Source organism: Oncorhynchus mykiss, chromosome 5 (assembly GCF_057628025.1).
Source record: "Oncorhynchus mykiss isolate SJ-2025 chromosome 5, ASM5762802v1, whole genome shotgun sequence".
In the NCBI taxonomy this organism is placed as follows: Eukaryota; Metazoa; Chordata; class Actinopteri; order Salmoniformes; family Salmonidae; genus Oncorhynchus; species Oncorhynchus mykiss.
In genome coordinates this window covers 69,995,450-70,021,518 of record NC_143026.1, presented here as the reverse complement: position 1 = coordinate 70,021,518, position 26,069 = coordinate 69,995,450, and the positions used below count along the sequence as shown (strand labels likewise).

General features: G+C 40.2%; 1 protein-coding gene across 2 annotated transcripts in view; it reads left to right on the top strand.

Moving 5' to 3' along the window:
• agbl4 (AGBL carboxypeptidase 4) overlaps positions 1-26,069 on the top strand; it is a 408,538-nt gene that overhangs the window by 140,286 nt on the left and 242,183 nt on the right. For both annotated transcript variants that reach the window (XM_021604030.3, XM_090235706.1), the window contains exon 4: positions 17,394-17,488. In XM_021604030.3, the coding sequence (XP_021459705.2) occupies positions 17,394-17,488 (95 nt within the window). The remainder of the gene's footprint in view (positions 1-17,393; positions 17,489-26,069) is intronic.

Sequence of the window (26,069 nt, the reverse complement as noted above, 5' to 3'; positions counted from 1 at the left end):
GCTTAAATTCCTGCTGGAGAACTATGGTAGGTCTGTCTGACGACCAACTAGACATTACTGAGCTTCATAGTACCTTGGCTGAAGGGCTCTGGCTTACATTGGGGAGTATATTATCTGGATATGATGGGGGGGTCATTCATAGCTGTCATGCCTGGCTGATATATTTCCCTACCTGTCAAATCCAGCGAGGGAAAGAGGAGTGAGACACCACCTTCACCCTCTCCTCTGGTTGTGGAGTGTCATGTCAAGGTGACCTCCTGTAGGAAATACTGCAGCATGCAGATCAAAGAGAATCCCTGTTATACAGCACTTCTCATTTACTGCACTTTCGACAGATCAAACACTCAAATATGTGGTGACAGGGGTTGAATATTGTACCTTAGAAAATCACTCTGAAGCCTCTTCTAAAGCAGAAATTCATTGTACATTTGTATTTTGTCCAGCAGGTAAAACATTAAATGTTCAGTAACCATTGCATAGTTCCTTAACTATAATTATGATTACATTTGAGTAGTTTAGTGAACTTGATGTAAAAATAGCATAGCATGGCTATTCATAGATTTTGACATTCTGAATTTGTCAAAAGAAGACAGAATGCATTAGGGTCTGTTGTATAAATAGATAATGGATCGGAGCGAGATATTATATTTATCCAACTCAATAAAGCAAGACGAGGAAGATAATTCTATCCCGAGTCACAGAGATAATGATATCTGGCTCCAGCCCATTACAGGCTGCAGCACTCTTTAAAAACCCTCTGCTCTCGCCATATAGAGAGGCTGGGCTGTTAGGAGACTCCTGTGGCCTGCCTAAGCCCAGGACTGCTTGAGTCAGCCCTCTGCTGTTCCATGAAAGTCACCTTCCCATGCACTCCATCCCCACACTGGGGTTAGGGGAGGGAGGATTTATTTGCATAGTTCCAGAATTCCAGGGGCCAGGTGGGCTCGTTACTCATGTCAAATGGAAGTTGTGAGTAAAATGACAGGCCTTACGACTGGTTGCTGCCATCAGATTAATTTCGCCCCCTATTAGCATAACGAATAGCTCATTTCAAGTCATATTAAAACACTGCAGATCAATTAGCCATAAGAGCTATAACCTTGGCCCAGGGAGTGGTGGTGGGAAGTCTGAGCTGCTACCTGGAGCTCTGTCCCTGTTCTGATGAGCCCTTCCCAGCTTTCCTTACATCTCTCTCCCTCCACTGCCATTCTCCTGCCCTCAGCACACATGTACTGTAATCCTAGCAAACCCCTTAGAAATGGCTACTTTCAGCTGACTCCCTATGGCGTTGTGTGCTTACACCATCACATTGCCGTCTTCTTTAACTTTGTCTTCTGACATGGAAAAGTGGTGTCTGTCTCTTGGTTGAATGTTGCACTTAGTAGTAAAAATACAATTTATTTGAACAAAGTATACATTTGTCTCAAATTCACATTTGAGGGAGTGCTCCAAAAGGCTTAGCCAGTGTGTGGCAAACAAATGTGAAGACCAGGCTACTTTGTTAAACTTTGTTATACTTTGTGTTTGGTGGTCCTCTTTGGTCTGAAGCACTAAACTACTAAAATCACTTGTACAACTTTGTCAGCCATTCCATTCCAATTTGTACCTCTTTGAATACGGCTGATAAGAATGGATTATTATGAGTTTCTTAAAGGCATCTACATAATCCCTTGACAAAGCTTTGACGTCTTTGCATGGTGTTCTTCACTTAAAATGTAACGCTAAATGATGTGTTTTGGGCTCGTGCTACATTTGACTCTGTAAAGTCGTTCTAATCAAGACTTCATAGACACATGATTTGAGTCCCTGCTGTTCAACAGATCTGAAATTCTCTGAAGCAGCAGTTCACTTCTTCCAAGGTCCCAGCCCCTCTCTGTCTGATTGCAATAAAAACACCTGTGATTGGATTGTCTCTGATTGAAATGATGTGGGTCTACCAAAGTGATGGCCCCACGTTCCACAGAACAATGGAGGGTTTCACTTTTTTTAACCACACGTTATGCACCACCATCTCAGAGATGTTCATCCACTGAAAGCCAAAAAGTGGCATTGACTTTATGTGTGTGCCATGTGATTTTATGTGATACTGACAGTGATTTGATGTTATTTCTAAACAGCAAACGGAGACCATTTGTCTTGCAGTCATAAACAGGACTTAAGTAAATGTTTGTAATAGGCTGTTTCTCTATCATTCATATCACTACAGGATAATAAATATGTACAGTGTGGAGCTGCATAAATATAATTTGCAGAATGAGATTGATACCACACTGGCATTAGTAAATGAATTACTGTAGTTATTGAAAACCACGCTCTTGCACATTACTCTTCTGGTGTTGAAAACAAGAAGGGTTCAATAAAAAGTGAGTGTTTAATGTTTAACTTCATGCTCTCCCAACTAAATCAGTGTTTGATAAAGAATAGTTCTCAGGTTCATCACCAAAGTCTATTGGGAAACCTTTTACAGTGTTTAGATGCATTGCAGTATGGTACAGTATTTATGGAATGATGCGTGGTGGGTAATAATGAGGTATGAGAAAGACATTATTCAAGTAGAACAGTATTATGGTATAGATAGATTATAAGTTAGGATTCAGTAGGGCATACATACTCGAAGACATGGGAAATATTAGTATTATTCAATATTATTCATTGAAAACAATGTAATGAGCAGGCTATTCAGACTCAGTTGTGGAGGAAACTCACTTTGAACTGAAGTTGAACTACTGTAGATGTGGAAAGTTTCACAGTAAAACTGGATCATCAATTTGCTTTGGAAAAAAATAATGGGGTCAGTCAACAAACATCACTTTCCTTTGAACCATCAGTAACAGTCTCTTTCATTGCACACTATTCTCTAATGAAACAGAAGTGATGCCTAGAAGGCTCTGCATGAGTGGTGAAAATCGCGGTTGCCCTCGTCTACGATCTTGTTTTGGCTTGTGCTGAGCCTGGAATGACAGCCATTTGTGTTTGCAGTTGATGTAGTAGTGACTCCCTGGGCCCTCAAACCCATTTTTCCTACCTCTGTGTTTGGGGCGAAGGGAACCTAACATCGTCCCACAGGTTCCTTTAAAGGTGTATTCATTTAATCTTTTCTTAAAAAGATTTTGGTGCGAGGTCACAGATCAAATCAGGGCTGCTTTCCGACTCAGTGACCATTTAATCAAGCTCGAGTCCATTTGCAGTGCTCTTTCACGCTACCTTTTGTTCATGGTGTGCAAAGGTGATGTCATTCAACACAGACCTAAGAATCCCATTCCTCCAAGCTTTAGAGGTTGGGTGGGTGACTTCCACTCAACCTTTAGAGCACAGAGGATTGGTGTATGTCCGTCCTTGCTTGAAATGCGTCCCTGAACATTTACTTCTACTTCTTCTCTGACTGGCAGTATTTAAAGAGATCGTTCAGTACATTTAGACTTTAAAGCATCTATCTTATTACATTATGTTCACAGACAGGTGTCCTGTTGCCTGAATCTGATTTCATTATTTGGATGTTCCTTGCATTATGATACTAAAAAGGGTTTTACCTGATGATTTATCAGACGGAATAATCATCAGACATACTCTATTTGATGACAAGGTCAGGTCAGGCAGAGGTCGGTAATCTAGATTAGGGTCAGAGGCACAGGACGGCAGGCAAGCTCAGGGTCAGGCAGAGTGGTCAGGCAGGCAGGCTCAGAGTCAGGACAGGCAATGGTCAAAACCAGGAGAGCGAGAAAAAAAGAGGCTGGGGAAAAGCAGGAGCTGAGAGAAAACATTGGTTGACTTGACGAACTGGCAACAGACAGAGAACACAGGTATAAGTACCCAGGGGATAATGGGGAAGATGGGCGACACCTGGAGGAGGGTGGTGACAAGCACAAGGACAGGTAAAACAGATCAGGGCGTGACAATGTGATTAACCTAATACATGAATCATTTAAACAGTTTTTTGTCGTTCAAATGACTTTTTTAACCTATTGTGATTGATTATTGTTTATTTAAACTGCCGATCATAGGCCAACAGAACTAATTACATAGTTTTAATGTATATTTAAAGCACTGCTAGATTATTACAACTGTGGCATGGGGGGGAAATGATTTGATGTACCTTTTTCAGTTTACTTTGGGTATTTCATAGTTTAATCTTTGTCAGCATGGGGAATTACTACTGTATGCATGTACATGTTGAAAAACATTTGTTCTTTTGAGGATGTTCCTCATAAAAATTGTCAACACACAATCTATAGATATTTTCCGTTTTAGCATGACTGATGTAACATTTTAGCCCTTCAACAGACATCCTCATTCATAGCAGCTTGCAATCAGTCCATTTCAATTTGAACGCTGGATAGTGGTACAAATACAGGGATCACAATCTCTTCAACAGTAAGTACCTAGTCATAACATTCTGTACCATACACTTTTTCTATAAGGTGCACAAACACTGGTTGTAAAAAGGAGAGTAAAATGCTGGATAACCTGCACACACTAAGCGTATCCATTCAGCAGCACGTTGTTGATGGTGTGGCTCAGCGGTTGTGTTGCTCCACCATACCAAGGCTGTTTGTGTTTAAGACATGAGAAGTCAGCTCTCCTGTAATTCCCTTATGGCAGATAGGGAATAAACCAGTCAAATCATCAGATCTCTAAAGTAAACTGTTAACGAGCCATGATTACATACAACAGAAACAACCAAACTCATTTTTTCAGCTGCTCATATGTGAGCTTTACTTTGATTTGTTTCCTTTGAGTTTCCATAAGAGAGATATTAGTAGTCGGGCTGCAAGTGTCACATATAGGTGTCTCAGCCATTGACCAATCATGTGCTTGTAAAGCAGTTAGCTAAAGATACTATACACAGAGGGTGCGTTCGTAAATCCTCTCTAGACTGTCAGTGTTTGCTCTGAGCCTTGTCATATTGTCCATTCTGAAATTCAGAGCGTTTTGCTCTCGGATTGTTCAGAGTGCACTGTGTAGACTGCTGAGGAAAAAATCAATTTAATCCATTTTAGAATAAGGCTGTAATGTAACAATATCTGGAAGAAGTCTGAATACTTTCTGAACGTACTGTATTTCCAGACACAAATGAGAGAACACCTCATTCATTTTACCAGCAGAGCTGCTAGAGTGTTTTATTGTTATCAAGAGGGTTAATGACTGTAACTGTGTTACTGGCAACAATTTAATTCAGTTTTTTTGTCGATGTTTACTTACACCTGTCATAACAACCGAGTTTAGGGCGTTCGTAAATTCCCCTATTTATTCTGTGCTCTGGCACTCTCACACCAGAGTGCTCTGAAATCGGAGTAGGTTGCCAGGGTGAATTTACGAACGCAGCCAAACTGATGATCCTTATTCATATCCAAGAGTGACACACCTCCTTCCTATCACTATGGCAACTCAGATTCATCAACATAACCTTTTTTTTGTTTCTCTCTTGCGCTCTCTCCTCTTTCATTCTGTGTAAACTTTCCTCCCTCCCTCTTCTTCTTGTTTTATCTATGTGGTGGATTCATTAATTTGAAATCCTGGACTGATATTCTCTTTAGCATCTTTATGGGTTTTACTCCTGCATTTAATTAGGCCTCTCTTTTATACTGAAATATGAGAGGAGAAGACTGTTTAGATTACTTTATCTATGCATTTATCAGATCCTTTTGGGCACAAATGTTGTGTTGATTCATTTGGTATGGTACTGTAGCATCAATTCATTTAAATCTTGGCATGTAAGCCAACATTCATCCTAACTTTGTTTTGTCTGTTGTTCCCACCTTTCTGTGACCTTACCTGCAGTCTTCCTCCACTAATATGTGCAGTGCTAGTATGTGCTGCACATATGGAAGTAATGAATTGACGGTGATCCTACTGTGCTCCTATTTCAGAGGTAAATCTATATCGGAATACAATGTCAAATTTGTTCTTGTTATCTTTTTATGTTATATTCAGTCAGTTAATATCGTGCAGCATGATAGTACTTTAGTTAGTTTAATACAAATGGCATGCTGTTACGTCCGTTGTTAGAAGGAGACCAAGGTGCAGCGAGGTAGGCGTACATTATACTTTTATTTTAAATGACACCAAAAAACAACTAAATGCAAAACGAACGTAAAGCTACATACAGTGCAGAAAGCAACTACACACAAACAAGATCCCACTGAAGGTGGGAAAAAGGGCTGCCTAAGTATGATCCCCAATCAGAGACAACGATAGACAGCTGCCTCTGATTGGGAACCATACCCGGCCAACAAAGAAATAAACCAACTAGAATGCCGACCCAAATCACACCCTGACCTAACCAAAAGGAGAAATAAAAAGGCTCTCTAAGGTCAGGGCGTGACACATGATGTACCCTGTCGGGACATGGGTACAATATTTTAGTTTAAAGCCTTTCAATCGAGAGATATTCCCACTCCCAGCGACCGGAGGTGAAAGACTGCATATAAATCAGCATTACATTCTCAACTCACTAATCCCTTTCTTTAACACACGTATGAGTATGGTGTGTCAGTGGAGAAATACTCATCAAGTGGTTTTATGTCTTTTTATCATGGGAAATGTAAACTATCATAGCTACAAGAGCAGTACAAATTGAAAATGTTTGTTTTTCTCCTGTAATTCCCATTTAATGGTATATCCCGCAATGAAATGTTAACAACTCTTCAGTAGGGGCAGCTCATACGCAACAATTTAAAATGTAAACCATGTTACACTGTGATTGAATCAAGCATTCCACTAGAACTAGATAACTTCATGAGTGGTGTCATAACTAAGATACATAGTGGTCTGTTTATAGGTGGATGAGGGAACATTTGTTCTAAATGTAATAAGAAACAGCTACAGTCATTCTTTAAGGTATGGATTTGCTGTAAGGTGTGCTGGTTGTAGGTTTTGAGCTTGAAGAATTCTTGGATTTTCTGTTGTGTGTGCTTGTGTTTATTGATTTGTTTTCCTGGGAATCGATGGTGGGTGTGGTGTTTTCCATGGTTATCAGACTGTAATCAGTCAACTGCAGGAAAACCATCACTTTTTGTTACGCATGACGTTGCAAAGGTTACTCTGCGTTAATGCGATCATGCATTCAATAAAAAGCAGGCATTTTTGGAGTCATGATGCATTACATTAGCGGAGTGCTATAAAGGCATCACAAAAAGCCATTAGACATCTCAACACATTTTTCAAGTGATGAGTCTGAGTCTATTGTCCTCTTTCTTGTACTTCTGTACATTTAACATTTACATTTGCGTCATTTAGAAGACACTCTTATCCAGAGCGACTTACAATCAGTGCATTCATTTTAAGGTAGCTGGTATAAGACAACCACATATCACTTTACTCTGCTCTCTTGCTTTTCCAAGCTGTTGACACGAACAGATGCAGCAGAGTTGTCCGTTTCGATCCTTTTTCATAATCTGCAAACAAAGAGGCCCTTGGCGCTAAAACCAGCATGGCTCCATAATAAACTGTGTGCCATGTTTTAACTGTCTCCCTCAGAGGCATGTGGGCAGACACGCAGCGTGCATGTAGATGAGCCCTAGTCTAGAAGATTGCTTTTTTACAGCCTCTCAATCAAAGCCAGAGTGCAAACACTGCAGCAACAGATGGGGGCAGAGTGTACCTCCCGCATTACAATACTCTCCCACAGCCATTGTTGCTGTAGGATGTGCCGAGACACAGAGGGGTTAAAGAAGAAGGGGAAGGAGGGAAATAAAAAGCATGGAGCAGGCCCTACAGAGGCGGCTGATAAATGAATTAGGGTGTTACCTCACGAGTGAGGAGTGCACAGCAACCAGATTGATATTCTTCAGAGATGTTTAGCCATTCACACTGAGCTCTCTCAGGAGCCGCTGCTGATCCGGCAGGGCTGTGGGGTCCAAGTCCCCTGGGGATCACTGCATTAAAAACGTTGACCTGTGACATCACTTCCTGCCAACGCAGCACTGTTGTCATGACTGTGACGTCCTTGGACCCCCTTGTTGTTGGTCCTGTTTACCAAGGTTTGCTCTCTTTTCCCCCCTTCAAATTGGTGTCTATGTTATTTTGGGGTGTGCTATTGTCAAGGCCTTTGACAGTGAGGCGAGGCCGAAAATATGCCTCTGCCAACGGTGCTGGACACTCATTAACCTCCCCCTCTCCTCTCCATCACCACGGCCCTGACATATCACCCTCCAGAGTGTCATGAGCAATAAAGCCGTGCTACTTACATTTTTTAATTTGGGCTTCTGTTGATGTGTGAACAGCTGTAAGACTGAATGGCACATCTATCATCTTCCCCCTCAGAATGTAGCAGGGTCAAATGCCATCAGTTACTATCACAGGAAACCCCTGATGCTTTTATTTATTTGGCCTTTTCTCAGATCTGCATATTCATGTGCGTAGTAGAGAGATGAGAGAGCACCTGCTGGTGTGGGCTCTGTGAGATGTCCAGCCCTGTTATTTATAGCCAGGATCCTGGGTTCACTCTTAGATGTTGGCACTTCCCCTCTAGACAGTAATGCATTATTCATCTCAAAATGACAAATATTTCGCCCCATGGCTCTTAGCAATGTGCCAGGATTGACCAATGGCTGTGTTGTAATTAATGCAGACCGAGCGAAAGGCAAAATAACATATTTACTTTCATGCTTGATATTTTTTGCGCGCTTGACTGAAACACTTCCAGTGGCTAAATCTAAAATACTCAACTTAACCCACACACCCAACACCAGGCGTAGAGATGGCAAGACCAGATTGGTTCTCTGCAATGCCCATCTGCCTCCTCACAATATCATTGGTTTTTGACCCCGAGGTTGCTAGGATTTGAAGTTCAAGCTGTAGGATGAAGGTTTAAATGTGGACAGATCAGTGAGAGGGAAGGTAAAGGCTCAAACTGTTTAGCAGCTCCATTGGATCACCTTCAGGTAAGCATAGGAACTCATTGTGTGGGGATATATAGACGGATGACTAAACCAGTCAGCATTCATACCCCAGCCAGATCAATGGAAACCATTCCCAGAAAAGTGCTTCTCTGTCAGGGAATGGATTCAGTGTGAGAGTGGTTAGTTAAAAATATCCCAGGACGCCATTAGCTGATGCTTTTCAGCTTGTGTGTGTGCTAAGCTCTGTGATGGTATACTTCAGCCTTCATTCCTGTCTAGATGTTCATTGCAATGATGGCATGTTTGGTAATCACACCAACCGGTCTCTGCTGCAGTGCAAAAATAGATAGACAAATAAATATAATTAAATACATCATAAACATGTCTCAGCACAGGAACAGGATTCCAATCTGGGAGAAATTTGGGCCCTCCGAAGATTTCATTGGAATTTAATGAGCCACAGAATATAAATGAAAAATGTGAACATGTCTGATTAACCTCAGCATAAACTGTGTAATAGGTTGACAGATAGGCTAGAGATCATTTGCTCAGGTACCATTACAGTGGCTTCCACTGCAGTCAGGAGTAGGTGGCCACGTTTCACAAGCTCAAATTATTGATAAAGCTAGTCAGAACGCTCTTTTGCATGTTATTAGACTGCAATCAAAATAACATTTACATGTTAATTTATGTATATTACCCTGTTTTCTGAAGAGATGTGTCAGCTCCCTATACTTAAATAGAAATGTATTCCACCATTCAGCATGTCTCCTAGTCTCCTAAATTTTTTTTACTGAAAAGTCATAGATCAAATGTGGTCATATAAAACATAATTGCAACATCAAATTGATTGAGTTGCAACCTATGTCTTAGCCCAGTAAATTTCCAGTAGGCCTAAATGTACAATCTGTAGTTTTATTGACATGGTAGGACTGATGAAGAGGGTTTTTGCATGAGCGAAAATTATTTGTAAGACTTACAAGACAAGACTTATAAGTGGTCTTCTTATTGTTCTGACATTATAGTCTATGTCCAATCACGTTAGTACATTCTTGGAATTTTATATGAGTTACACAGTTTAGTCCACTCCTGTTCTCTATTCAGGTTTTAGCCCAAAGGAGGGTTTAGATGCAACTTTGCTTATTTAAGGACTTGACCCTGGAAAATACCCCCAATTAGTGGGAGAATGAAACCATTTAATTGCATTAACATAATGCCTTCTAACGATCATTATGTCCACCAGAATAGTCATGATAATAAAGTAATTACTATTTTGAGAGCACAATTAGCCTCACACCTTTCAGATGCTATAATTACAACCCATACATATAGATGGGCCTGTGGAGAAGTTGGATGTAGAGTCACCAGATAGGTTGTCAGAGACTAGCCTGTCAGTATAAAGATGTTATGGTGTAGTGACATGGTAAGAATGCCCTTCAAGAGACAAATTGGTTTTTCTGTTTGCGTGAATATTTGTGTTGTTTTTCACACTTTCTCCATTAGAAAAGCTTTTAGGAACAGAGGCAGTTGAAATAGAGAGAGTGAGGTGGTATGAGGGAGAGAGGGAGGAATGAGAAAAACAGATTGGTTTTCATGCCTGGTAGTCAGCGGGCCTGTAAATCTCCCAGGAGCGGTCCGGAAGACAGCAGAAGGTTGATAGTCATCCATCACTTCTGACAATTCCAGCGCTCTGGAGTGGGCTTGACGGGGGACCCTGAGCAAAAATGCTGCAAGAGATGCAAGAGATGGAGAGAGCTGCTAGACTGAGCAAATGAACTCTGCCATGTTTAAAGCAAGAGGAACATCAGTTGGCTCTGAATTAGGTTTATTCATTTCTTGATTTGACCATCTTCTTGGTCCTCGTCCTGCAGCAGGAGACTGTTGTCTGTAGAGGCTGTCATTAGTTCTAGCCTGGCCGTATGAGGTGAGTGGACCTGTAGGACTGGCAGCTCCTCTAAATCATACAGGAGGGAATCATAGAGGGGAAATGCTTCAGTAGGAGAGAAATAGCCAGGTATCCTCAAGAGACCAGAGATTGTACTTAATATTTAGAGCATGTGCATTTCTCTTGCCAATGTGAATATATTAAAAGCATGGGCTGTCAGTATGCATCGCTCTGCTCTTTACTTGTGTGGATGTTAGAGAAGACACATGTTTGATAGGGGAGGGTTGTGTGAGCACAGAGATACTTTGTGGCGCACAGATATCAATATTCCTCATATTTATCTGGTTGAGGGTTTATCCATCTGAAAATTCAGCAGGCGAGAAATGAAGACCAGGCTAATAAAGATAGCTGCATGCTCACAGCATGCGTCAAAGCTCGCTGTGTTTTATTGCCTGAGAGCTATCAAAACACTCTGCCGATTACATTGGAGGCAGTGGAGTCTTTTCATATCTGAAGCAGTGTGGCAAGCTGACCATGGAAAACACACACACACACAATCAATACATGTAACGCATTCAAAGTATGCATACATATTCACACTGTATATAAACATCTATAGGCTACATATGGTAACTTAGTTATATGCTGTATATATATGCTTGAAAATGCTCCCATAGCGCAGTAGTGCCGAGTCTGTTATACAAAGTATTTTAGCAGTTTTATATTATTATTGCCTCAGCTGTAAAAATGTCCTCAATAGGTTAATGGAATGCTTTTTGAACTCAGAGGGTATTATTGTCTCTCTATGTCTGACCTTCTACATTGTCTGGAGGATATTGAGCTTGACTGTCAGACACTCAAAGGAAAGGCCTAATTAAACTTGTTTGAATCGTACATGGCCATACAATGGATTTATAGATTGCCTTTCACGTAAAGACCCAAAGCGTGAACTTCCTGGTTCTCTGGTTAAATAATAGATACCAATACAAAAGGCTGTGAATGCCTATCCAAACAAAAGGTCTGACGGCTGCTTTAAATGACTGTCACCGTTTCCTGTAATCTGATAGCTCTGAAACAAGACTTTTGAATACATATTTTTTTGAGAAGTAGAAGGAAATTAAAAGCTGACATTTAAAGGCTACCCAGCAGGTCTTCAGATCAATAGTTAGGTATCTGAGACTTCACATTACTTTATTTTACAGAGGACATTTCAAAACAATACAAAACCCTATTTTTGTTTTGTCCATGTGAAGCTCAGGTGGTGACAGGAAGACAACAGGAGATGCCCCTGACAGTGTAATATTTTTAACCTGAGGTCAGCGTCCCCTCCACAGGCCGCCACCCTGAGCTGACATTGGCAGCTTGTGAGCGTCCTGTCAGGTCTTCCAAAGCAAAGAGCTCTCCTGCTCCTGCTAATCCCCCACAGGAGACAATCCTGTCCCTCTGCATCTTGAACTCATGGCCATGCAGTTTTTTTTTTTTTTTTACAACCGGTGTGATGAAGAGAGGATAACCACAGGTCATGATTGTGTTGCATTAGACAGGACCTTCACCTCTGGGGCCAATAGAGTAAAGCCTTAGGATTGCAGTGTTCTGACTGTGTGAATCCTCAAAGGCATACCCCATAGCACTAAACGTGTGAAATGTAACCCTTGCCGTATCTTTAGGCTGAGGTCTAGCCCTATGTTTTATAGGGAAGAACTGTGGCTGGTGCCCCTGCGTTTCCCCTCTGTATTCCTGTCTGCCGTGGCATCAGGGCTGTCAGTTACTTCATTGTGAATCTGATGTAGGCCTGGTGGTGATGCTTTTCCAGCGATCGACTGATCAAAGCCTGCTGGAGAGGAACAGGTAGGCTGCCACGAACAATAAGCCTGGGTGTCTGTGATGACTGGAGACACTCTTTTCACGCCATTTCACCCGGTGGGTGGTGCTGTAGATTTCAGCGCGCATACGGGTGCACACTATATACAGTCATTGGTGAACACATTGATCGAGAACGAGCCAAGCACTTGCTCAAGTCTGGATGGTAGAATCTACTCAACACACCGCTAAGCCATAGAATACTGGTTGGCTAAGCCTGACTACACTAATGGATCTTATTCTGTTTCATCAGGGAGCCACAAAGATTAAGTAAACAATTGTAATCGCTGAATTCACGTTATGTTTGCTGTTTCATGCAGCCACAGAATTGAAAGAAGCTAAACAAATTATTTTGTATTTGAATTTCGCATTGTTTTAAGTAGAGAGATATCATTCACACAAAGTAATGAGACTGGGTATGTGAGTATTCCTCCAGGATAATATGGTAAAGTTGGCCTCATGTATAGGCCCTCAAACAAATAAATAAGACCAAGGACATACAAAATCCATCAGATTAACCGGTTTTAATTAAGCCAGCATCGCTGATACCAAATTCATTATTGTTAAGAAAAAAAATCATTATTACATTGGGAGAGATAGAGAGAGATGCTCACACACATAGAGCTAATGCTACTACTGTACAACTCACACACGTATCATGCATATCAATGTATTTATACATGATCATTGATCGTACTGACCTGAAGTATTGGTTGGCTTTTTTTTTGTAGTTCACATCAGTCACTGAAAAGGGAGGGGTAAAGGGTAGGCTCAGTAGTTCTGATCTTGTTCATATAAACGCAAATAATTCATCTCATTGATTGAGAGTATACAGGTATTATTGCATGTTGACTAACCATCACAGTGAAATTAGATTAAATCTAGTCATATTTTTAATTCAGGTAAATTTAGTAGATTGGCTTGATAGCGGCATTGACATTGTTGGTTGGCTAGTAAGCTAAACTTGACATTACACATCGTTCACTTTTGGGAAAACTGGTCCAGCCACTTGGTAGCTAGCTATCGTTAGTTCAAATAAAGCAATTATGTACTAATATGAAAATGCAATTGTAAACAATAACGTATAAACCCACCATAGTGATGTTGGTGAAGAGGTTAAGAATGAGGTCCCACGCGGAGGGTTCTCGTTGGACATGGACGCGCATCAGACAGTCCTTGCACTTTTAAATCCACACCCACTGTAGCACCGCCCACTGGGCGAAATGGCGTAAAAATAGTGTTTCTAGTGATGACTGAGGGGCTCTCTGCTGTGTACCGTGAGCCAGACAGACACAGATCCACTGGTTCTACAGTCCTGTATGTGTTCCACAGAGGGCATCGTGTCACTTCCTATTCTCTCCCTAGACCACTTAACTCTACTTAGTACCCATGACCCTTGATTCTCAATGTAAACAAAATAGTCTACCATTCAACTCTGAAGTCTGAATCATGATTCATCATGCCTTGCTGCACTTCACTGGATCTCTCAACTTGCACTTCTAGCTAGCTAGATTACATGTTGTGTATTTTTGTTCCACTGGTAGAGGGATTGCGTTGTCCGTATAGACTACCACCCCATTAAGAATAGTCTCTTTAATATTTCAGTGCTGGTTTCAGTTAAGGAGCTGGGCTCAGTTCAGGAGCTGGGCTCAGTTCAGGAGCTGGGCTCAGTTCAGGAGCTGGGCTCACTGTGGATTGATGTGTATCAAAAGACAGCATTTTGCACCCAAATGCTGTTTGACATATAGCTATTTTAGTGTGGAGCCTGGACAGGGTTATCAGTGCCTGGCCTGGGAGCTCTGAGTGCTGTGTTTCTGTAGAGGTCAGTGGTTAGGTGAGGGCCCCACTTCACATTCACTACCCTGATGCCTGTCAGGGGCGGGAGGTAGCCTAGTGGTTAACAAGCTGACTATGTGAAAAATCTGTGTCCTTGAGCAAGACACTAAACCCTAATTGCTCTTGTAAGTTGTTCTGGATAAGAGTGCCTGCTAAATTAGTAAAATGTCAAATGTAAAAATGTTTTGGGGGAATTGTTGGGGAAGCTACTCTGAAAATATAGTTGACCAAGATACCAATTACTTCACACTGGAAGAAGTTGAGCTACACTAAAGCTATCTTTTAATAAAAGATAGTTTACTACATTCAAACTACTTTCTGATAAATTATCATAACTAAGTCTGAAATGTCATAGACTACACATTGCAATAATAGATCACTCTGGGGTCAGATGTTAACATAATATAATATGTTAACTTAACACAAAAAGTGACAATTAGGCAGGTCTGATTTAACAAAAGAAGTGTAGTTCAAGTAGTTAGCTACACCGCTAAATGGCAAAAAAGTAATTTACTGAAAACACCAAGATTTGAATTTAGTTCAACTACCACCAAGATACGACAATATGTAGTTGAACTATATGTTCACACTGCTTCCTTCTCTACTGCTTACAGTCAACACATTGGAGCTAGATCAAAACATTCAGAAATGTATGAGATAGTACTCAACGTAGAATTTCTTGTTTTTTATTCATTTTACACTATTTTGCCAAAGGTTTCGCCAAAGGCAGAAATCTTCAACGAATGGTTACGTAGTGGTTACACGGTGCTTGTATCTTGGTGTGTGCTGCAGGGTGACAGAGAGACACCTGTTTGGGCTCCGCTCTGGCAGTGACAGGGACATAGGGGGGTTTGACATGCTTCATGAAGATGACAGCTCAGACAGCCTGGATGTTAATCTGTTCAAACTGTTCAATGTGTAATTACATTTCCAGGACAGTGCTCTCCGCACCTAGGGAGACGGGCACCCAAATTGGTCCTGGGTGTAGGCAGAGTTTATAACAAGAGTGGTGGGCCTAAAGCACCCTACCGCCAGTCAGTCTTCCTGCGTGTGATGAGTGGGCTCCAGGCGGCGTAGGCCACACAAACCACTTAATGACCCCAAAATAAAAATACTCTCCAATTTGACTCCTCTCGTCCTCATCTCAATCTCCCATTGGCCTCAATTTATGATGCTGTAGGACTCTGCAGACTGGCGAGGATCGCTGGAGAGTCACTCCTCATGATAGCTAACACAGCTAACACCGCTAGCACAGCTAATACAGCTAGCACACCTAGCACAGCTAATACAGCTAACACAGCTAATACAGCTAGCACAGCTAACACATCCAGATGTGAGCCGCAGCATCAGCAGTACCAGCAGTTTTTGGATGTGGAAAGATTAATGTGTGCATAAGCACAGAGAGGCAATCACGGCTAGTGATGATTTTCCATGATAAAGGACAGGGACACACATGAGCTATGATGCAGTGTAGGGTACATGTGAGAGGCTCGGTGTCAGGGAAGTGGATGATGAATGATGACCCTCCAGTGTAGATCTGTCACACTCATGCCACTTCTGTTCCCAGTTAATGCCAGTGAAGGGTGAAGGTTTAAAGGCTTAAGAAATTCAACCCCCCAATGATGTGATCAATCTGAGAGCCAAACCTTACAGCAGCATCAGCACTGTGCTGTAGGCCTATATGCTGTGGTTTGGTCTACTATTTTTTGAACAGTTGCTCAGTTTCTCCATCTACATGTTGTAAATAAATTCCCTCACAGGTAAGCTGGCTGGAGGATTAACTTTCAGGCATGCATGCTGTTGCAATGAGTTTGGACTATAAAACAGTGAATCTGCCTAGATACAACACCATTGTGCATCATGCAATGAAATCAATAACAGGTCTCTATGTTTACGGGTCTCAGTGAAATATGACTTCAAAGAACACAGTCTTCTCTTCCTTGTGTGAGTCTTCATGTGATCCAGGGTTGAGCTTGAAGAAGAGGGAAGGAACCTCTTTAATCACCTTGTCTTGACAGAAGCACAGAGACTGTTGCAGCCTGCCTGCTTTGGTGGAGTACAGAGCTCCCCCTCGGAGTTCAGACGCTTAACAAATAGATTACAGACATGAGACACAGCCACTGAATAAGACAATCTGAATTGGAGAAAAAGAAGAAAGATGACCAATGTAAGGCAGAGAATGAGGATGTATTTGCCTGAGGAAAAGCTGAAAGTAGGCTGGCAACAGATGTGCAGGGCAGTAAAGTGTAATTGAAATGCCAGCAGCGATGGTCTTATCTCCACGGTACAGGAGCCTGCTGCCAGTCTGAACATCAGTTAAATGTCATTTTACCTAAGTCTGAATCAGCCTGCCACAATCCCTGCTCCTGTGATGGCAAGGGGGGAGGGGGAAGAGGAGGGGGTGTTGTAATAGGATTTCAGTAGCACACAGTTCACTTCCACCACCTGGACTTAGTTGGTAATTTGATATGGTCCATCAATAGGATTCATTGGTGATATTATTATCATTATTTATATATTTATTATTCTCTCCAACCTACCTATTTCTTCCCCTGATTCTAATCAGGGATCCTGGCGGAGGAGGGGGGTCCCAGTGCATTTCCTGGGAGAGTAGGACATATCCCTCACTCAGCCATGAATGAGGGTTTTAAAGCCAAGCTGGCCCCATGGTAGCCTGCCAGTTTCAGCATGATCCTCTGCTAGGCCACCGCTTCACCACGCTATCTGTTGACAGACATGTCTTTTCATCTCTACTTTATAGTGTGTTGTACTATCATGTATTGAAGCTCACTTTCTTATCTCTACTCTGACATAATAATCAGTCAGTATATACGATTGATGAGTGGTGTGTTGGCATCACGTTCCTCTATTTCCCTCTCAGTGCTCACCTTCTGATATTTCTACCTTTTCATATCATCCCCCTTCTCTTGTTCTTGAATTCTTCTAATGGAATGTTCACGTTTGTCTTTCAGAGGGTGATTTTCAACATTGTCAACTTTAGCAAGACCAAGAGCCTGTATAGAGATGGCATGTCTCCAGTGGTGAAGTCCACCAGCCGGCCTAAATGGTACGTTCACGGTTTTCAAAATAAAAGATGTAAACTGCACATTTTGTAACATGACATGCGATACAAGGACCTTCATGATGAAAGCTTAAACCCACACATTAACTGAGGTTTTACTTTAACCTGAAACCTTCATGTTTATGATGATAGGAAAACCTACATGTAGTCAACCTCAGGCCATAACAGATCGATCCAGCAAAGCTTGTCCAAACTGTCAGAATCAGAGTCATCTAACAGGTGCATAAAGGGGCTGTTTGATCTCACTCAAACACGTCTTTACCAACGCAGTAGGTAGTGGTTGAGGGCAGATTTCTAGATTCTAACTTTTTCCAAAGTACCACTTGCTTGTTTATTATTTAGTTGTGCTAAAATTGGTCTGCTACAACCTGTTCAACCTGTACCTCTAGTTTTCCAGACATTAAAAATAGTGTTTGAAGTTGTGAGATTGGATATGTTGCTAAAGATGTTCCGTTGCCATGGCAGCGATTCCCTGGTAGTTAGAGGGACAGTGACAGGGATGTTGATTAGAGAATTAGACATGAGGCAAGAGCAGTTACATACAGTACATAACGCTTTATCATAGACTTGGACCTACATAGGCTGTTGTTTTTTTTTTAGAGGGAGGATCAGCTTAATATTGCGGAAAGAATGTTACTTCCAATGTAATTGTCTGCCTCATTTCCAATCCCCCATATTTTTTGGGTAAATATATATATCCATACACACATGCATACATATGCACATATATACATACACATACCTATATAGACATAATACTTTTTTAAAGAATATACCTTTATTATTATTCCCCGCAAACCCTACCGCCGATCCCCCAATTGGAGTAAACGAATAAACACTTCTGCTTTTACCTTCAATTTATACATCTTATACACATTTTACAGACACAGTCTACTTTACAATAGTTCTCTCTTGTTTGTTCTTAGTCCTTCCTCTATTTCTGATGTCCATCCAGTTTGATGATTTCTATTTGTAACTATGCTATTTCACAGAAGTTCCGAACCTATATACATTTTACAGATCCCCTATGCTTTACATTGTTTATCTTGTTATTTGTCCCACCCTTCAGCTCCACTCAACCTCTCCCATCTATCTCTCAACATCATCCATTTCGGATTTCTATTTGCCATATATTTTTCAACAGTGCTGTGATGCATCACAAAATAATTGAACCTTCCTATTCTCATAGATTCTACAGATTGTAAATAAAAAAATAAACATTTTTGCTAAAATAATCATTATATTATTGATTGATTGACTATGGCTTTTCAAATCACCCAGTATTGCTATCTGTAGCGTTAGTTCTAGGCAAATGTTGCAATTCTTCAGCCATTCCTGGACCTGTGACCAAAAACGAGCTACATATGGACAATACCAAAATAAATGATCTAATGACTCTGCCTCCTCACAGCAGAATCTGCAGAGCTGGGAAGATTGTATCCCCCATATATATAACATTCTATTAGTTGCAAGAATTTTGTATAGTAATTTATATTGAAAAATTTGAAGTTTTGAATCCGGCGTTGTTTTCCGTATCAATTCATAAACCATGTGCCATGGAATGGGTACATCGAAAATCTCTTCCCAACTATTTTGGTCCTTAAATGAAATTGGTATATGTTTTTATTTATCACACCTTTCTTTAACCATTTATGTTCTTTACTACAGGGCCGACATACAAGTTCCTTACTTTTTTCCCCTTCTACTTGCCTCTTCCATTTTTGTGGTAATGCTGCAATTAATTGGTTGTAATTTTAGATAGAGCAGACATTTCCATATGTCTGTGTTAGCAACATGTGTGACATAACTCCACCAGTCCTATTTATGATATCATTCACTAAATTTATACATTTTTTAAACATTTCTTCGATAAATACAGTTTTTTTAATCAATTTGTATATTTGAATTTAACCACAATATTTGTTGTACTATTTGTTCCGTCCTTTCAGGTGGATTAAACTGAAATTGCAACCAACTTTCTTAGGCTTATTTAAAAAATAAAGATTTTTTGAAGATTATTTCCTTTTCAAACAACCGAAAGTGAGCAGGTGTAATCTGAATAAAGGGGAAAAGGCCCTTCCTGAATATAGGATGAGACATTCGTACCAATTGACTAGAGAACCAGTTTGGATTTAAGTATAACTTTTGTATGACTGATGCCTTTAGTGAGAGGTCTAATGCTTTAATATTTAATAATTTAATATTCGTTATATAAATAGGCCCTTTTCATTTTATCTGGCTTGCCGTTACAATAACATTTTTCATATAATTTAAAAAGTAGGTCACGAGGTGTAGGCAAAGCCATAAGCAAATAGGTGAACTGTGATATGACTAAGGAGTTAATCAGGGTGATTTTTCCACAAATAGACAGGTATTTTCCTTTCCATGGCAGCAAGATCTTATCTATTTTTGCTAACTTTCTATAAAAATGTATTGGAGTGAGATCATTTCTTTCCTTTGGGATTTGTATACCGAGTATGTCCACATCTCCTTCAGACCATTTAATTGGTAAACTACATGGTAATGTAAAATGTGCATTTTTTTTGTGATCCAATACGTAATATGGTACATTTATCATAATTTGGTTTTAATCCAGAGAGGATAGCAAAAGTATCTAGATCCTCTAAGAGGCCGTGGAGAGACTCCAATTGTGGTTTTAAAATAAAACATGAATCATCAGCGTACAATGACACCTTAGTTTTTAAGCCACGGATTTCTAATCCCTTAATATTATTGTTTGATCTAATCTTTGCAGCTAACATTTCGATGGCAATAATAAATAGATATGCCGATAGTGGACAACCTTGTTTTACTCCTCTAGACAGTTTAACACTTTCTGAGATGTAGCCATTATTTATTATTTTACACCTAGGGTTACTATACATAACATTAACCCATTTTATAAGCGATTCCCCAAAATTGAAATATTCTAGGCATTTATATATAAACTCCAGTCGTACTTTATCAAAAGCCTTTTCAAAATCAGCTATGAAAACCAGGCCTGGTGTCCCCGATATTTCATAGTATTCTATTGTTTCCAGTACTTGTCTTGTATTATCTCCAATGTATCGTCCATGTAAAAACCTGTCTGATTAGGATGAATAATATCTGACAATACTTTTTTAATTCTATGTGCCAAGCATTTTGTTAGGATTTTTGCATCACAACACTGAAGTGTAAGAGGTCTCCAATTTTTTAAATGGACTGGATCTTTATATATACCACTTGGGTCCTGTTTCAGTAATAATGATATCAGACCTTCTTGTTTCATGTCTGATAATCTACCATTTATATAGGAGTGGTTAAAACAAGCCATTAATGGTCCTTTGAGTATAGCAAAACAAGTTTGGTATACTTCCACTGGTATGCCATCCAGCCCTGGAGTTTTCCCATCGTTAAAGGCCCCAATTGCCTCAAGCAGTTCCTCCTCAGTAATTTGGCCTTCACATGAGTCTTTCTGTACAGATATTAATTTTACATTATTATTAGGAAAAAAATCCATACAATTAGTTTCAGTTAGTGGAGATGGAGGAGCCTGAAATGAAAACATATTCTTAAAGGACTTTACTTCCTCTTTCAAAATATAATTTGGTAAATCATGCGTGACTCCATCATTTGTAACAAGTTTTAATAAAACAATTTTTGGTAGCATTTCTATATCGAAGATTGAAAAAGAATTTGGTGATTTTTTTCCCCATATTCCATCCAGTTCGCTTTATTATTATAATATATTACACTGGATCTTTCTTGAATAAGTTCCTCCATTTCTTTTTGTTTTTCCTCTAACTTATTCTGTGCCTCTATAGTACCGTATATGGACTCTTTTGATCTAAATTGCTTTTGTTTTATAGATGAGTACTGAATTGCATTGCCTCTAAAGGCACATTTAAAAGTGTCCCATACAATAAGGGGATCTGCTGTACCTATGTTATGTCTGAAAAAGTCACTTATAGATTCTTCTGTCCTAGTTCTAAACAATTTATCATCTAGTAGGCTTTTATTAAATTTCCAATATCCTCGCCCACGTGGAAATTCTGTAAGAATAATATATATGCCAATTATGTGATGATCCGACCGCATTCTGTCCCCTATCAACACTTTTTAAACTTTTGGTGCCAGAGAGAATGGTATAAGAAAGTAGTCAAGGCGACTTGCTTAATTAAGCCTCCGCCATGTATATCTCACTAGGTCAGGGTATTTAAGTCTCCATATATCCACTAATTCCAATATATCCATGACATTCATGATTTCGTTAAGTGCCTGAGGGTGATAGTTTGTAGTGTGATTTCCTTTCCGGTCCATAGAGGTATTTAAGACCGTATTAAAATCTCCCACCATAATAATAGAGTCTAGTGTTGCTTGTAGAGTTGATAAATTCTTATATATATTTTCAAAGAAGCTTGGATCGTCATTATTCGGACCGTATTGGTTAATAAGCCATATCTGTTTATTGTCCAATAACCTATTTTAAATAATCCATCTACCTTGAGGATCTGTTTGGACAATTTGCACATTTGGATCAAAATTATTGTTAATTAAAACCATCACCCCCCCAGTTATTTTTCCACAAAACTTCATTCAAAACTGTTGAATGGGTTTACTGTAAACAATAGATATTATATTCCTTCTCTTTTAGCCAGGTAAATACTGATTGTCTTTTCTTATTATCTGCTAGGCCATTACAATTGTAACTGGCTATACTTATTTCACCACCTATCATAATGAGACACAACTTTCAATAATTTTTATCAAAATATATGTTTGTAAACGTGCCATTAAAAAGTAACATGATGACTGAGTGTCTATATAGCTGTACCATGATCTTTGCATTTCTACTAAGTAAACCTCCAATTGGTCCCTACTATTCCACCCGCTAAAAGCCCTCCTCATCCTGAGTTGGGTTGTCATCCCAATGCCCTGCAGACCACCCTCGACCCCCTGTATCTCATAACCCATAACCGACTGGGATCCATCCTTTTGAAAAGAGCACACAGTGCCATTTACCGAATTGAAGTTGATTAACTGCCAAATGCATTTCCATCGTCCTCACCTCAATTTGTATTATATACTGTATAGCTGTGGATCATCCTCTATTGTCCCTAACATCTTTTACTCCTTCGCAACAGTTGTTGGATACACACATACACCCACACACACTCAACCCATAACCCCACACAACCATAAGCTCACTTACTCAACAATTGCACCACCCCAGAGCCCAACTCAAGAAAGGTCTTGATTTACAAATGCACTTGAAGTTGCAGCTGCACGAGAAGGCCTGCAAGACCGCACAAAAAATAGGCAAAAATGTAGAGATTTTATTTACCATTGTCACATCCTAGATGATAGAGGTCAAATGTACACCTTTTTCCTGAAACACCCACAATACGGTTACCAATATTGACCATATTCCCAAGCATCCCATGCAGTCCGACTTGATTCTGTGCCACTAAGGTCACAATAATATACCCCCTCTCTGAATGTCCAAGTGTGACCCCCTCCCCATGGGTTACTGCAGCTTGTGTTGCAGTACTGCCACTGCCTGGGTGGGGGCACCCCACCGGAATCCCCACCGGCTAGGTACAAGGTCGTGAAGGTTCTCATTAGCAGCTTTGAGAATTTCCTTGTATATTATGCTCTCCCTTTAGGGGGCTTTGGCTTTGCAGGACCAACCCTGCCAAGCAGGCTCAGAATCTAGAGGGGGCAGTGCTGCTCTAGGTCTCTGACTGCATTTTGGCTGCATACGGACTGCTTACAGCAGGCCCATAAAACAGTTAGGGACTTCTCCTTAGTATCTGGGTCATTCAGGTGGGTGTCTAGGGTATAGGGTCGTGGACCGTACCATTAAAATAGGATCATAAATAAATAATTAGATATAATTTATTTTAAAAATGTAGTTCCCCATGATAGGACAATAACAAATCAAATGTATCATCTATTTTAAAACTGTTCCACCATGATAGGACAATAAATAAATAAGACATACAGTGCCTTGCGAAAGTATCCGGCCCCCTTGAACTTTGCGACCTTTTGCCACATTTCAGGCTTCAAACATAAAGATATAAAACTGTATTTTTTGTGAAGAATCAACAACAAGTGGGACACAATCATGAAGTGGAACGACATTTATTGGATATTTCAAACTTTTTTAACAAATCAAAAACTGAAAAATTGGGCGTGCAAAATTATTCAGCCCCCTTAAGTTAATACTTTGTAGCGCCACCTTTTGCTGCGATTACAGCTGTAAGTCGCTTGGGGTATGTCGCTATCAGTTTTGCACATCGAGAGACTGAAATTTTTTCCCATTCCTCCTTGCAAAACAGCTCGAGCTCAGTGAGGTTGGATGGAGAGCATTTGTGAACAGCAGTTTTCAGTTCTTTCCACAGACTTTGACTTGGCCATTCTAACACCTGGATATGTTTATTTTTGAACCATTCCATTGTAGATTTTGCTTTATGTTTTGGATCATTGTCTTGTTGGAAGACGAATCTCCGTCCCAGTCTCAGGTCTTTTGCAGACTCCATCAGGTTTTCTTCCAGAATGGTCCTGTATTTGGCTCCATCCATCTTCCCATCAATTTTAACCATCTTCCCTGTCCCTGCTGAAGAAAAGCAGGCCCAAACCATGATGCTGCCACCACCATGTTTGACAGTGGGGATGGTGTGTTCAGCTGTGTTGCTTTTACGCCAAACATAACGTTTTGCATTGTTGCCAAAAAGTTCAATTTTGGTTTCATCTGACCAGAGCACCTTCTTCCACATGTTTGGTGTGTCTCCCAGGTGGCTTGTGGCAAACTTTAAACGACACTTTTTATGGATATCTTTAAGAAATGGCTTTCTTCTTGCCACTCTTCCATAAAGGCCAGATTTGTGCAATATACAACTGATTGTTGTCCTATGGACAGAGTCTCCCACCTCAGCTGTAGATCTCTGCAGTTCATCCAGAGTGATCATGGGCCTCTTGGCTGCATCTCTGATCAGTCTTCTCCTTGTATGAGCTGAAAGTTTAGAGGGACGGCCAGGACTTGGTAGATTTGCAGTGGTCTGATACTCCTTCCATTTCAATATTATTGCTTGCACAGTGTTCCTTGGGATGTTTAAAGCTTGGGAAATCTTTTTGTATCCAAATCCGGCTTTAAACTTCTTCACAACAGTATCTCGGACCTGCCTGGTGTGTTCCTTGTTCTTCATGATGCTCTCTGCGCTTTTAACGGACCTCTGAGACTATCACAGTGCAGGTGCATTTATACGGAGACTTGATTACACACAGGTGGATTGTATTTATCATCATTAGTCATTTAGGTCAACATTGGATCATTCAGAGATCCTCACTGAACTTCTGGAGAGAGTTTGCTGCACTGAAAGTAAAGGGGCTGAATAATTTTGCACGCCCAATTTTTCAGTTTTGGATTTGTTAAAAAAGTTTGAAATATCCAATAAATGTCGTTCCACTTCATGATTGTGTCCCACTTGTTGTTGATTCTTCACAAAAAAATACAGTTTTATATCTTTCTGTTTGAAGCCTGAAATGTGGCAAAAGGTCGCAAAGTTCAAGGGGGCCGAATACTTTCGCAAGGCACTGTATAATTCATTAGAAAAGTATATCCATCATCTGAAAAACATGGAAAGCCCTCTCATACCCTGGCCCACAGCAATACATTGGCTCTGAGATATGCAACCATTTCATTAATCACTCACTCAACTTACAAACATAACAAATCAAAATAAACATACACCATCCACACATACTGTGCTTTCTGTTTACTTAGTTTTTATCTTCACTATGTTGAATTAGTGCTTGTGTTTTCAATTAGTTATATGTGAAGATATATAGAAAAGCTATATTTTTTATTGTATTGTTACAATCCATAACCGGGCTAGAATTGTATTTATTTTCCTCATCTATGAGAACTTTGCAATTTTTAAAATAACCATGGAGTAGTCTTTGAGTCTCTGAACAACTGGTTATCAATATATAGGTTATCAACGACGACAGCTACTCGTTTCCCTTTTAATATATTTTCTTTGAAAATTGGATACAGAACTTTGCGCCGTTCTGCAGTGTCCTTCAGAAACGGATCATTCATGCCAATTTTGGTCCCAGCAAGTCTTTTACCTACATAGGCTTAATGTTCTCCTGTACCTGAAAACTTGTCCTCTGTGTCACACTGTTCTGTGTCAAACATAAGGCCCCTTCACAGCTAGATCAACTAAAATGTCTGTTGTCATTCAACGAGAGACACATCGTTTTTATGAACAAAAATAATATTGAAGAAACACTGAACCAAACATCTTGGTTAGATGTAAAATTGTGGGACTAAAATTTCCTCGGCTAAAACGTCAACATTTATGACAGATTTCTTTAGTTATCTTAGATTCATTTTGACTATTTTGAGGACAAACATTACTATTGCCAATTTCTCATTTTTCAAGCGAAGGTCTTTTAAGGGAGTATGCGAGCGCACTCGTTCGGTTCACCTAGCCGAGTTCGGCTAGGCACCAGCCGAACCAAAGCATGTGGAAGGCTTAAGACTGATGCATTAGAATTCCAAAACGGATGTGTCTGG